The sequence below is a fragment of the Apteryx mantelli genome, chromosome 2 (genome assembly GCF_036417845.1).
Source record: "Apteryx mantelli isolate bAptMan1 chromosome 2, bAptMan1.hap1, whole genome shotgun sequence".
Classification (NCBI taxonomy): domain Eukaryota; kingdom Metazoa; phylum Chordata; class Aves; order Apterygiformes; family Apterygidae; genus Apteryx; species Apteryx mantelli.
In genome coordinates, this window is record NC_089979.1 from 108108175 (window position 1) to 108122439 (window position 14265).

The following is a 14265-nucleotide window of genomic DNA, read 5'->3' on the forward strand; positions in this document are numbered from 1 at the left end:
ATGAGTGTTATATTAATTAAAGTCATGCACAACTACTGAAGCCTGTCTGGGTGAGGAAGGGCAGATGAGCTGTTTTGAGTTACCTACATAGCCTACATTCATGAATTTCTTTTAGATATTGTCAAAGAGAGCTCAGTATAGGTTAAGTCTGTGTAGGCCAATACAAGCCTGTTGGCATTTATCTGACTGAAGAGTGGCAAAGCTGGCATGGGTGGATTAGTAAATGTCTCCTGTTTCCAGCTGGTGAGAAGAATTTTATGCACTGGTAAAACTGAGTGGTAGAGAAAAGATATGGCTTGAGAAACACTTCTATTGGAGGCAGGGCTCGCTTAAACTCCTGCCATCTCTAATTACAATTATTTGCCTCTTGTTCCTGCCCCAGTCTTGCCCCTTCCCTTGTGTTGACTCAAGAATTCATGTGGCTGCTGAACAAACTGGCTTGTGGAACTGATTTTGTTGAAGAATAGTATTTAAAAACTAAACATGTTTATTTTTGGGGCTGTTTGGCCAGATTTTTTTCCTGACCTAGTTTGCTAAACAGAATCATAGTACTTAAGCCCTCACAATAGAAGAGATAGAGCAGAGGTGGAAATGAGTGGCCAGGGGATGTTGATATTGAAGACAGATGATGTCTTTTTCTGGTAAAACTGACACCAAATGCTCAGACTGTGGAAGACAGTTTAACTTGGTGGTAGCATTTGATGTAAGATTTCTCTCTAAATTTAAAGATTCCTAATGATATAGAACTTCAGCATATGGAATAATACAACTTTATGTAAAAATTAAAGTATACGTAAGTATTTTTAGTAATTTCTTGGTTAAAAAGAGGTTCAACTACACTGTAAACCTATAATACCACCTTTCTATAATATACAACAGTGAAAAAACATACTACATCTTACTCCCATCTATCTGTATATGCCTAATTCTGTAAAGACCGAATGTGCTGTAGCTGTTTATTTGTAATGAAGTATTTATTAATAATAAACTTCGGTAATCTCTCTTATGCTGTTGTATTTCAGAGACAGAGATTTTGTTAGTCAGTCTGGCTTGGAGTCTGAAATACACAGGCTGACGGTGGCCTTGGAAATATTTTTCTTCCCATGGAAATGAGAATGTGCTATTTTATGCAGAGAAGTTTGAAAAAGTGCTATGGGTTTCTTTTTCTTTAGAAAATCCAAAAAGTAGAGGAACAAGCAACTACAAAACTTTTAAGCATGTTTTTAGTGTGTCTGCTGATAGCACAGGTGAAAAAAGGCTTTTGGGTGCCAGGAGTGTCATTTTTTTCCCTTAACTTGCATGACTTAATGTGGAAATAGTGAGCAGCTCTGAAATTGCAGCAGGGAACAGGTTTTTTTGTTTTTTTTTTTCTTCCTTAGCCCAAGAGAATAATAGTGCTTCTTGACCATAGATTTTCTTGGATCTCTGCACATTGTTAACAAGTTTGGGATAAATAAAGTAGTCTGATATTTGCTTGGCAGATTACAGCAGTAATTAATAATAAACTTTCAGTCAGTTTTTGAAATCTGGCAATACATATGTGTTCTATTAATAGTTTATTTTCAGGTGCTTGATAAGTATAATAAGTCTATAGGAAACTGCATACTCTAGAGGGTTTTAGAGTAGGATCAAGAAGCATATTGTCTTGTTTTGCATTTAGAGTGCATGAAGTAAAATACTAAAAATAAATTTCCAAATTTCTAAATAATAAATTTTAGTTCAACATAGCCAAAAAATGCCTAACTGCAGTTGAAAAACTGTTCAGTAGTATTTATATACTATGTTGTTACTATGTGCCATGCAAAATCCTGTAGCACATGAAGATCATTTGAGTTGAATTTATTTGATGGTTTGGGAAAATTAAGACCCGTTAGGTCTAACTTGAATGTATTGATTTTTGATACTTGCAAATTATCATCTTTTTCAGTGTTTTTAGCAAGTATTGATTGGGAAGAGAGATTTATGGAAAAATCTTGTTAATTCTTCTTCCCTTCTCTTGCTAAAATTCTGGGGGGGGGGGGGGTGATGTTTAATGTAAGCTGATGAGTATGAAAGTTGTCCTAAATTCTGTTGTCCAAACCAAAACCATCATTTTTCATTTGAGGAAAAGCATACAAGAGGGTTTTGCTTTTTTTAAACTAAAACCCAAGGTTTATAGATGCCTAAAGAAGTTCAATGATGAATTCAGATAGAGTTTAATATACAATCATTTCTCCGTTACTGAAGTTACATATGCTCAGGGACATTCCTGCTGTCTGGATCTCATAACAGTGTACAGTTCAAGTGCAGGTCTGCCATCCCAGAACAAACCTGTGTATAAAAACCTGTACCAGTTTATGGTGTAATTTCATGCACTGTTGTTTCTCCTTGGTGTTGGTCTGAATTCATAACAATTCCTCCCTGCTTCAGAGTTGTGTGCAAGTGTTTGTGAAGCCACAGTTGTGGATGGCATCATCAAACTGATTAGCACTTTAGAAAAAAATAACAACAAAACAAGTTTTTATTTATTGTAGGTCAGTTTGATCCTGCTTAGCATGCATCCTTGCAAGAAGTGGAATGGATGCAGCTCAAAGGGCAGTACTGGGATGGGAATAAAAAGTTTAGAAGGATGGACTCATAGTAAGATGCCATTGCTGCTGAGGAAAGTACTTGGAATTGTACCTTCGTTGTGTACTATTGAATGTAAGACAAGAAGTTTATGGCATCTGAAGTGACAGTTCATGAAGTCAGCTCAGATGTATGCTCTGAGCTTTCCAGTGCTTCCAGTCCAGAGAACTTAGTGGAAGTGCATCACTGTGTTTACAGAGCTGTGGGCATGCTTACAGGGCAGAGGTTAACTGCAAGCTAGAACAGATCTAGAAGCTGAATAGTGTAGTTCACTGAGCAGTGCTGTGCAGTTAAGTAAGTTCCCTTAGAATTGGAGGTTCTGAGAAGCAAGTGTGGAAGCATTCACATTTGGCTTTATGGGAAGTAGAAGTAGCGTGTCATTTCCCCCCCCCCCCCATCTGAATTATTTTACTCCTTCATTGCTCTAAGCAAGAAAACATGATGAGTTATTTTATTATTCAGTTTGTACCAGATTGCATATGCAGTTTCTCTTTGGGGTTTTATGCTCCCCCCGTCTTTTATTTTCCTCTCCCTGGAAATGTTGAAATTGTTTGTTAAGAGTGCTCTTTGGCACTAGAGTATCGTGTGTGTATATATAAAGTATATAAATAACTTTTTGAATGTAGAATCATTGACAAATAAGAACTGAGAAGTTGCACTGTGCACATTATGTTTCTTCTACTTAGAATTTCTTTCTGGTAGTATTTAAAAATAAAAATGTAGTTTTGTTGCAGCTTAAAATATTGTATAATATTAAGTATAATTACAAATTAATAGTATCCTTCTAAAAGAGCAGACTCCTTCATTTATTCTCCCATGCTTTCCATTTCAGAAAATCTCATTTCAAATTTCTTCCAAAATTTGGCAGGGTAGCCAAAGGAACTTAAAGTATTTGACAGCAATATGACTGTTTGAATAGATTGTCTAATTTAGAGAATTATCTGTGTACTTGTCTGTTGCTGATGGATATTACCAAAATGATCAAAGAAAAATAGGACATTGTTTTTAAATAAGGCTATTTCTGTATTTTGTAGGCAAAACAATAACAATTTGAACAGCTGTTTTTCTACACTTCATTGTCTCTCCTTGAGAACTTTTATTAGTTGTAGTGTACACACTTTGGCTACTGAAAATAAGTAGTTGACTGATTTAAGCTCAAAAGCGTTCAGTGTCTCTAACACTTGTTGTAAAGCATATGGATCTTGTCCATAACATCATTAGGAAATTCTTAGCAGAGTTTATTCAAAAAAACAAGCATGCACACACTAGGACCCTGCCTTTTTTTGTTATTTTCCATTTCCAGATACATAAGCATGAATGGAAACTAAAAGGAACAGCTATGTTTTGTTCTTGTAGGGTTTTTTTTTAATCAATGTTTAGGTAGGTTGAGTATGTCTCACTCGTAACACCATAGTTAAAACTACTGATTGGTCAAAAAGGGGGATTATTTTTGTTCATTTTTAGTGTATTTGATGGTACTCTTTAATTATACCTAATGAGAGGACAAAGGTAATGTCCCATGCACGTAGATATACTGTGAAATCTCTGTAACTTGGGGAATTAGGTAGATATTAAACCTTTGCATTTAAGTGTGGCACATACATCTCAGAATAGTTGGAGTTAGCAGGGACATCTGGAGATTGTCTGGTCCAACCACTCTGCTCAAGCCGTGGTCAACTGGAGCAGGCTGCCCGGGACTGTGTCCAGTCAGGTTCTGAATATCTCCAAGGGTGGAGACTCTACAACGTCTCTGGGCAACCTGTTTCAGAGTTCAACCACTCTCACAGTAAAGAAGTGTTTTCTTGTGTTGAAGTGGAAACTCCTGGCTTTCCATGGTATCAGGATGATTGCCCTGTCTGGAATGGACAGTTCAGCAGTCCTTGATGTACCAGGTTGACTCTAGAATCAACTGGGGTGGGGAGTGGGGACCAGGGAAGTGTCTCACCACATTTCCCAATGGTACCCAGTGCAGCATCTGGCAAAAGGGTGCAGGGAGTTTTGGCAGGGTCTCCCTCCTTAGTATGAAGGTTAGGCAAGGTTAACTCAAGGTATTGCAAGGAAGTCATTCTGTACTTCAGGAGGTAAACCTTTTCCATAAGCAGTGTGACTGCTTTAGAGTTTATTCTAGAAGCAGCATAACTGCTTTAGAGTTACGCTTTCTCTCTACTATCCAATTTAGAGAAAATTTGTCCATAATATTTGAATTGACTGCATAGTTGCTTGCTTTTGGATAGGTGTTCTCAGGATGAGATCTTACATGGTTTCTGTAGGCTGTTTGTACAAAGGGGATGATACAAGTAAGAAAGATTTTAAAACGATGGAAATCGGTAGCAGAATTCAGAAGGGGGAATAAGAACAGAGAGGGACACGACCTGGAGGCTGTGCTAAGATGGTTCAGTATCATGTTTTCATTTGCTAAGTTGAAACTGTTTAACATTATATTGTCTTGTTCTTATAAGACAGGCTTAACTGTATTTAGATATATTGCTTAAGCAACTTTGCTACTGTAAGGAATATCTTGAAATTTTATTTTTATATCAAAAGTGGACTAGTTCTGACAAATAGATCTTATAATCCACTAGCTTTTCTGCTTTGCACTCCTAGCTGCAAGTCCGGTACAACGTGCCTTAATGGAAATATGTATAGGCCTTTTTTTATTATTTAGCAGGGTGAAAGCTATGTAGTTATTTACAGCTCAGAGCACTTATGAATGTGAACAGCAGAAATGATTGAAGAATGCTGTTTGGGAAGGGTCTTTCTTACAGCCAGGTATTAATGCTAATGCACCAGTACAGTATATACAGTACTTAATTTGCCACCAGAGATTGAGTTTATGTTGATGTTTCCTCACAATCTTTTAATTCTCCAAATCACTTTTCCTTCCAGGGATGGAGGTAGTGTCCAGCACCTTTCTGTAAGAGCTGATCTTTCTGTCCCATTTTTGCCTCCTCCATTCCTGACTCAGCATAGGCTGTCCTTGTTTATGCTACTTTTTATCCCAGTTTCTCAAATAAAGTTTTCTAGATGTATAGTTTTTGGGCCAAGTTCTTAATTGGCTTTAGGATTGTAAGTGGCTTTTGGTTATAGTCCTAATATGATGGATCAATCATGCTGTGAGATTTAATGTTTTCCTGTGTCCTCTACAAGTTCCCCCCCATTCCCCATTGTTTTTCTCATACTTTATTCTGAGATTAGGGATAGAAAAAGAATTAACCTGTTACAACAATACATGTGTTACAACACAGTAAATCTTCTTCCATGGTGTGCAGCTGCCCAGAAACATGCAAATATAGTTCACTTGGTTTGGAAGACTGCTTCTAAAAAGAACATTCATTGATAAATTTTCAGGGTTTGGGGGAATTAGTATTATACAAACACCTTCATGACATTTTATTTCTTTTCTTAGCTATAATTTTTTATAGCATGTATATGTGTATGTTTCCTTTCCACTCAGTGTTGTTTGTCTTCCTAGGGACTGATTGTGTAAAAAGGCCTTTTCTAATTTGTTCTGTACGTACTTAACTCTATGCACTGCCCATTGATCTTTGCACATTGACACTGTTATTTTATCTAGAACAGATGAATAGCTTTTTTTTGTTATAACTTTGCATAAACAGTACTCTTTTGTCTTTTCTGACTTGTTATTGAGTGCCTCGAAGATTAAATTAGTTGTATTGTGCCCTGATGCAGGAACATTCTCCTCTTACACTATGTTCAGCTGCTAAGTTGCATATTTTTTCAGATGAGTGAGCTGAATGTGCAGAAGTTGCACTGTTTTAAAAGGAAGTATTTGTCTTCCTGTAAAGTGTTATTTTTCTTACTATTTTAGCACTTCAGGTAACAGTGATGTTTGTGAGCGAATAGTTGAATAGATTTGATTTGTATACTAGGTGGGATTTACTTCTCTCAAGTCTTAGAACCTTGTTTGCAGGGTCTTCTGAAGCTATGTTTCAGTTGTATGAAACAAGGATGGGAATTGTTTCATTTTTTTTGTTAATCGAATTATACATGGTTTCCAAATAGATCTCCGATTTTGATGAGTGGGGCTTATCTGGCAATTTAATTTTAGTTAAGAAAGCTTTTTCCAGCTTGTGTTGTTTGTTATTCTCCAGGAAACAAGGATAAAAAGGGCTGCGTTTGATGCAGTATTAGTAAGTGAACACAATCCATGCTTTGTTTTTATGGGTTATGCTAATTTGGTAATGTCAGTTGAGGTTTCATTTGTCTTTTGAATTCATTGATACTTTTTCCATGTCTTGTGGCTGAACCTGACCAAGATGATTTTGATGCTCTGTATTTAAAAATTGAGATTTTTATCTTTCTGTCATTTAGTGATATTTAATCTATGTATAATTTATTTCCACTGAATGGAATGTTTTTCCATGTTTTTGCTTTGCTTAGTATAGCGTATTATGTATTTGCTGTACTTCACAATGCTTTTATGCTGTCCTCTAATCAATATCATGGTACATTTTGAAGCAGTTTCTCTTTACAGTGCTCTAACACTAGTGGTCTGGGATTTATTTTATTTTATTTTTTTTTAATCTCTTTCTCCTATAATTGCTTGTATTGTGGCAAATGAAATAAAGGTGTAGATTCTACTTGCTGCCTGGGGGCATGGAAGTGGAGTGACTATGTTTGGCATTTTTGCTCTAGATTTAACTCCCCCTGCTGGATCTCCATCTTCTCCTTTTGACTAGTTAGGCACTAGGGCATAATGCAAAACTTATTTATATGCCTTACCTTTTTTCCTGATAGGATACTTGCTATGATTTGGGTTGGAAACACTGTTGTTAGTATGAAAATGAACCCCCTCCTCCCAAACTTACTGATAAAGTATAATAATTTAATGTGTCTTGCATAAAAATGGATTTCAGGCTCTCATAGACTGCTGTTACCTTTTGTTGAATATAAATGAAGATCTAGTCATGAGAATAAACAGGTTGCATGGATTTCCTTCTCAAGATCATCATAAAGTCAGGTAGAACTCAAATCAGATCTAAGAAAAGTTATTACACAAAACTGTTGAAAATAGACCTCTGTCTACCACAGCAAAGAACTTTCAATAACTTGGATAAAATTGTCTTCATGACTGTCAAGGAGCAATGGTGGCAAGGTAGCACTGAACGTTTTACTCTGTCCTGAAGAAGACAGCAAATCGCTTTCTCTGTTCACATTTACTTATCTTTATAATTATAAGGCCTAGAATTAATTTTGCTCAAATTGATTATGCTTGTTTGAGAATGTATTACTGTTGGACAACTGGGCTTTTAAACCTTACAGTCCGTGATGGCTATCATGAATGCTATTTCAAGTTATTCAGTGAAATACTGTGGGTTGTTACAGTGCAGCTCTTGAGAAGAAGCCAATCTTTGATGTAGTGGTTTTGTTTCAGGATGCTGTCAAAATAGTCATTGCCAGCATTGTTGTAGCATACGGTCCTTCATTCTGAAAAATGCTGAGCAGATGGGCATATTCTAGCAAAGCATTTGGGTTATATTATAAAAGTACAACTTAATTGCCAACAGTCCTGAAAAAAATAAAAATGAAGCACTTGTACTAGAAGGATGGCTAGTAGAAGTGGAATCTGTGTCCTGTTTGTCTCCAACTGGACAGTTTGGATGTTATTAGAGTACCTTTTATTAGAAAAGAGAAGGGGGGGGAGGGAAGAGAGACCAAGAGTGAGGATGTAGGTCTCCTATTCTAACTGTTCTGAAACTATGTATGTATGGTAGAATTTGTAGATCTTTTTGGAGCTTGAGTGACTGGCTGGGAGGGTTGTGCTAGGGCTACCTCTCTCCACTTGAAATCTAGTCTAGAAGCCTAGTGTAGGGGTTGGTATTTGTCTGAAGATGGCAAACCCTGTGAGGAAGAAAAGGTTTTTGTCTGCCTTAAACATAGTTGTCCGGAAGTTAATTTACAAGACTGCCTGTAAGGTTTTAAGCCAACATGTCTCTTTCCAGTGGGAATCCTGACTTGTTCTTCGCCTTTTTAAATCCATTATCTTTCTGTATACAGCTACTAGAGGTGCTTAAGGCAAAGTGTGTGAATGATCCCACTGACTTGTAATTAAAATTATTTTTTTCAGTGTCTATCACTCAAGTATGCTTTTTTTCCATTTTTTTTTAATTGGGACCATATTGCAAGTGTCTGATTGGTATTAAAGGAATGTCTCTATCCTGCCTGTTCTCATTCTAACTTGCACTGTGAGTAGAGAGGTCAGAATTCATACTGTTAACATGCTGTTGTCACTTGTAGGATAATCATGGGTCAAACCGGAAGAAAATCTGAGAAAGGACCAATTTGTTGGCGAAAACGTGTGAAATCGGAATACATGAGACTAAGGCAGCTCAAGAGGTTCCGACGTGCAGATGAAGTAAAGGTATGCTGTCTTTTGGTTCTTTAGTTTAAAAACTGTTATCAAAAAGGATTTTCTTCTGAAGTATGAGTTGGTGTGACTCTCTAAGTTGTCCTGCAGTTAGCACCTATGATAACATTTTCATGAAATATTTTGTTAATGTACTGAAAACTGGTTTTAATTCTGTGGCCTTATAAGCAGGTGTGATACCTAACACTACACTTATATCCAATTTAATCAGAGATGCTGAATATCAGCAGAGATTTTGGAGAGTAAGTATGGCGAAACCTGTAAGTCTTTAAACATGAAAACACGTTTAGAGTCAAAGAAGGGAATAATGAAAGATACTGAGGCTGATCAGCATTTAAACAAAATTAGAATGGTTCAGTTTTGAGCACATTCCTTTCATCTTCTCCATTCATGCTTAGCTTTTCAGTAAATGTTACAATGCTTTAAGAGGTTAGCAGGTGTGATTTATTTGTAATAGTTAAAAATCTGTGTTTAATTTTTAGAGTATGTTTAATTCTAATCGTCAGAAGATACTGGAAAGAACTGAGATCTTAAATCAAGAATGGAAACAACGTAGGATACAGCCTGTACACATCATGACTTCTGTGAGCTCATTGCGCGGGACCAGGGAGGTTGGTTAACATGTGTTGTGGTAATTCCAATTACAAGGTTGTCAGCACGTTTTTGTTCTATTGCTGGAAAGTTGGCTGTTTGTTTGATGCTTCTGTTGTTTTTTGGATTTTGTTTTTGTTTTCTGCATGATGTGACTTGATGGCTAAATATTTTTCTTGTGAGTTTCTTAAAGGAATTATTTATTATTTACTTCCATCAGATGACTTCTGGAAAGTAATAAATAAATAGCAGCCTATCTAGCTTTGGACTACACACAGAACTGAAACAGCATTTACTTCTGAAAATATTTCAATCATTGCTAAGTAGCTTTTTCTCAAATCTCTTTGTCTCAGAGATATTTAGTCTGATCTCACTCCTGTTGCAGTTAACTCCCAATGGTGCATATGAAGAGATAGTTTGGTTTCTATTGAATTAAAACACATGAAAGTTGTGAACATAACCATTAGACCAAGTCGTCTTTATACTAATTGGCCTTTTACCCACATAAATTCTAAAAGGAATTATTTGAGTTGGTGAATCCCCTATGTTGCGCATTCAAATTGGACACTAGAGTTGTAAAAAATCACTTCCCTGATTGCAGTGCGGTTTGAATGCCTAAACTGGCTTTTGTGTAGGTAGCTTGGATAGTGGTTGAAGTCTGTCCAACTCTATGCTTTCAGCCCAGGTTAATTTATATTGTTTCTCAACTGCTCTGTTAGACACTTCTCCAAACTGAGCCAGTTCAAGGATGTTTGACGTGTAATAATATGAAGAGCTAACTCTTCTCAGTAGGATGAATATAGAAAGACATTACAATGAATAGGTTAAAAAAAATCTTCAAGGAAGTTTGTTAGACTTCTCTTTTTTCATCTCCTAACGTTTTCAAGGGAAACTGGGGGGTGGGGGGGTGTTACACGCAGGTGTGTTTGTGTGCATGTGTGTTCAAATCTAAGCAGGAAGGTACTTTTGCCAGAGCATTTTCTTTTAAACATGATTGAATACACAATTACTTATGCACACCTTTACATGTATATATGTATGTGCATATGTTTGTCCAAATATCACACACATACTGTAGCATCAGAACTTTTTATAATACTCTGTAATAAGTGACGCAGGTACTTTTAGTTTTTTTGATAATAATCATATCACACGAGCAGAGTTAGATTTTGAACATACTGCTTTCTTTTTTGGTAGCTGAATTCAGCATTCTTTTATGTTAATTTTCTGTCTGAACTGATGAAGCACATCACTAATTATCTCATTCAAATCCAGTCCGTGTCATGAATCAGAAGAATTTTAGTGCTTGATTTTAACATTGCCATAATTTAAAGTATGAGAAGTGAGATAGAAGTGGTGGGGGTTTTAAAAGAATTTTTTAAAATCTTTTTGTTAATGTGTTGAATTTCTTCAGAGTTGTGTGGGACATTGACTAGAATTTGAGCTACCTGATGAAAAGGTTTTATGAAAACCTTCATTTGTTTGGTAAAGACTGTAGGGTCTCACTGGTGATGTAGCTCTTTCTCTGTATAGGTTTTCAGTTACTCCCATTGGCTAATCTGGTCAGCAACAACCAGAGACTTTAACATGTACTGTGCTGGGCTAATGAACATCAAGCTGAGCTCCAAAGCAAAGCAAGTGGGGAACGTATCTGAGATTTAGTACCAAACAGTTGAGTCATCTTGACATAGCTTATTTGTCAGTCTGAGACTTCTAGTTCCAAAGATAAAATAAATATTTGTTTATTTTACTTTTCATTTTTCTCTAAAACTGCATGAAAAATCTTCTAGATGGCTGCTAGCTAGAAAATTCAGTGTTAACCTGAGATGGTTATAAAGTATTACGGTGTCTTTGGTATTGATATACACAGCAGAAAACTAACTTTATTGCCTGCAGCTAGAAAAAAAAAGTCTGACTTTTGTCATTCTACCAGGGTACTGTCTCTGTATACTGTTTGTTACATTACTTTGTGTATTTCTTTAGAAATGTGAAGCTCTGTTCATCTTTCCCTTCTGGAAAGGAGAAAGATCTTTTGTCTCCACTTCCTTTTTTCCTTTCAGGTAGCTATGATAGCTGTTCTAAACTTTGTTTTACCTGCCTCCAAATCTTGTCATACGTTTCCTGGCTGTGTATGTTCCTATCTGCTTTTGTTTGTAACTTTTTCAGAATTCTTCATACTGCTGTCCAAGTAATTGAGAAAAGGTGTCTGTATTTCTATGGCATGTTTATCTTTTGGAGGCTGTATAAACCTCTGAGTCTCCAAATACATTCCCATAGCTAAAAACTCACTGACATGTCCAGAGCTGTCTATTAGGAGTTAATTTTCACTTTTCCTCTGGTTTTTGTAAACAGTAAGTATAATCAAAAGTTTGAGGATAAGATAAAGATAAGCAGATAATAACAGGGAAAGAGGACAGGAGTCAACAAGACATTTGGAGCATCTATTCCCAAAAGATGTCTAGCTGACAGTAAAGTATAATTTATTTATTTTAACATAAAATTTATGTGGTTTCTACAGTGTATTGTTCTAAAACCAGGGGAATTCAGCTGCCTCTCTGATGTCTTGAGTAAATACACTCAACACCAGTGTAGCAGCAACAGGTACTAAATCTGTTTTGAGGTAACAAACATGATCTGTATTGCAGGCTGAATAGTCTGAGGAGAAGACTATGAATCTGTTACAGCTATTTACATGTGCATCATTATATATAGTGGGGGAAAAAAACCACCATGCTCTATTAACAAAGTTATTGAAAAAATAATTCTTGCCTCTTTTTGCCTGTTAAACCTATTTTTACTGTTATTCCCTAAAAAAAGATGCATTTTTAGGAGGCAGATAAGTTTAATTTTGACAAACAGTTTGAATTTTGTATGCTGTAGAGTGTTCATCTGTTGATGTTGTTGTTGCTATTATAAGTGTAATTTCAACCTCTTATTTCAGTGCTCTGTTACCAGTGACATAGATTTTCCTAAACAAGTCATCCCCCTAAAGACTCTCAATGCTGTTGCTTCTGTGCCTATAATGTATTCTTGGTCTCCCCTTCAACAGAATTTTATGGTAAGTTTAAAAAAAAGATGGAGGGAGAAATATTTGGTGAAAAGGGAGTGTGTTAATTTTAGAACTAAAACGTCAATACATTTGTTGCCAGTTACACCTTTATCTTTTTGGTGTCAATAACAAGGCTCAATTCCCCCAAATCAAATAATTACTAGTTAAATTACAAAGTAAACCTCTGACCTCATTGAATCTCAGTATCTTGAAAACCCAGTTCTACTTAATTCAGGTGATCTATTATATTGTATAGCATTTAACAAATGCAAATTTACTTTAGAGAGCATATACTTAGTGTAATGAGAAATGTTTTCTGAGGGATATTAATGTATCTATGTAATAAAGACAACTGACCAACATACCTTGAGTAGAATAATAATCCTTATGGAGTAAAGAGAACTTACTCCTGAGATAGTGTCTATACATAATGGTGATCTTATATAGCCACTGGAGCGTATCTTGTCCTTCTGATTAGTTTCCCTGTGTGTACAAGCCCTAAAGATAGATTTCTGATATAGGTATTTGATTTATTTGAAAAGCTTAGCTTATAACAAAGTTCTTTCATGGCATTTTGTATAGGATAGCCTTTGCTGACACGGTTATGATGGAAATAATCTTAGCAAAGAGATTTAAAACAACTGGTTTTATCAGTACCTGTAAAACATTTCTTCTGCACCTTTTTATGCTTTTTATACTTTAGGATATTGGATAGGATATACTGATAGGATATTGGAGTATTAGACATCTAGTCTATACAGAGACAAAATAAAATTGCAAAGGAGTTCAGATTAAGTAGTGTGTGGCATATTTCCATGCTTGCTGTTTAGACTATTTGGATTTAGAACCTTTTTGTATTTGATTTTTTTGCATCATATTTTCTCATCTCTAGCAAAGGAATGAAAAAGTGATTTCTATCGCACGTTACAGTGGAAGAGAAGCAAGGAAGGGAGACAGAACTTACAATCAAACGAACACTTCCCAAGGCTAGGTAGCTTACTGTGTTTCAATAGTAAAAGCTTTATACAAACACCTCCTTAATGGTGGTAGCTAGAGTCAGTATCTTGAGCTGGTCACCACTAGTGCAAAAAGTTGCTAAACAAAGATCAGGGGCTTGTTTTATTTATTTATTTAATTGTGATAATGTGCTATAGCAGTGAAACCTGTTTGTTAAGTGTGATAACTAGCCACTTGTAGATTGTGAAAATAGTAATGCTGAAATGGTCAAATGAAGACACACCTTACAAATTATTTGAGGAACGCTCCCCTGTTGTAATTGTAAACATTGTTACTAGGTAGAGGATGAAACTGTTTTGCATAACATTCCATATATGGGGGATGAAGTGCTTGACCAGGATGGTACCTTTATTGAAGAACTGATCAAGAACTATGATGGAAAAGTGCATGGAGACAGAGGTGAGCCCAAACACTCAGGTATACTAATCCCTTCTTCATATACAAATAATTGCGATTTAATTTCGATTTTGTTTTGTAAGGCCTGATGGTTGTGTGTTATACTGCTATCTGTAGAATCCCTATACTATGTAAACATTGGATATAACAGTCTTCCTTATTTAAATATATTGCTTTGCATTTTCAAAAGGCTGCAAAGTATTAAGGTAGTAGTATG

At 35.9% G+C, this 14265-nt stretch overlaps 1 protein-coding gene across 5 annotated transcripts in view; it reads left to right on the forward strand.

Moving 5' to 3' along the window:
- Positions 1-14265, forward strand: part of EZH2 (enhancer of zeste 2 polycomb repressive complex 2 subunit) — a 53204-nt gene that overhangs the window by 13245 nt on the left and 25694 nt on the right. For 3 of the 5 annotated variants that reach the window (XM_067291199.1, XM_013955703.2, XM_013955704.2), the window contains exons 2-5: positions 8866-8989; positions 9478-9606; positions 12528-12644; positions 13931-14051. In XM_067291199.1, coding sequence (XP_067147300.1) covers positions 8873-8989; positions 9478-9606; positions 12528-12644; positions 13931-14051 — 484 coding nt within the window. In that variant the 5' untranslated portion in view covers positions 8866-8872. Of the gene's footprint in view, positions 1-8865; positions 8990-9477; positions 9607-12527; positions 12645-13528; positions 13627-13930; positions 14052-14265 lie in introns of those variants that run through there. The other 2 variants (XM_013955705.2, XM_013955707.2) reach the window with 2 other exon arrangements.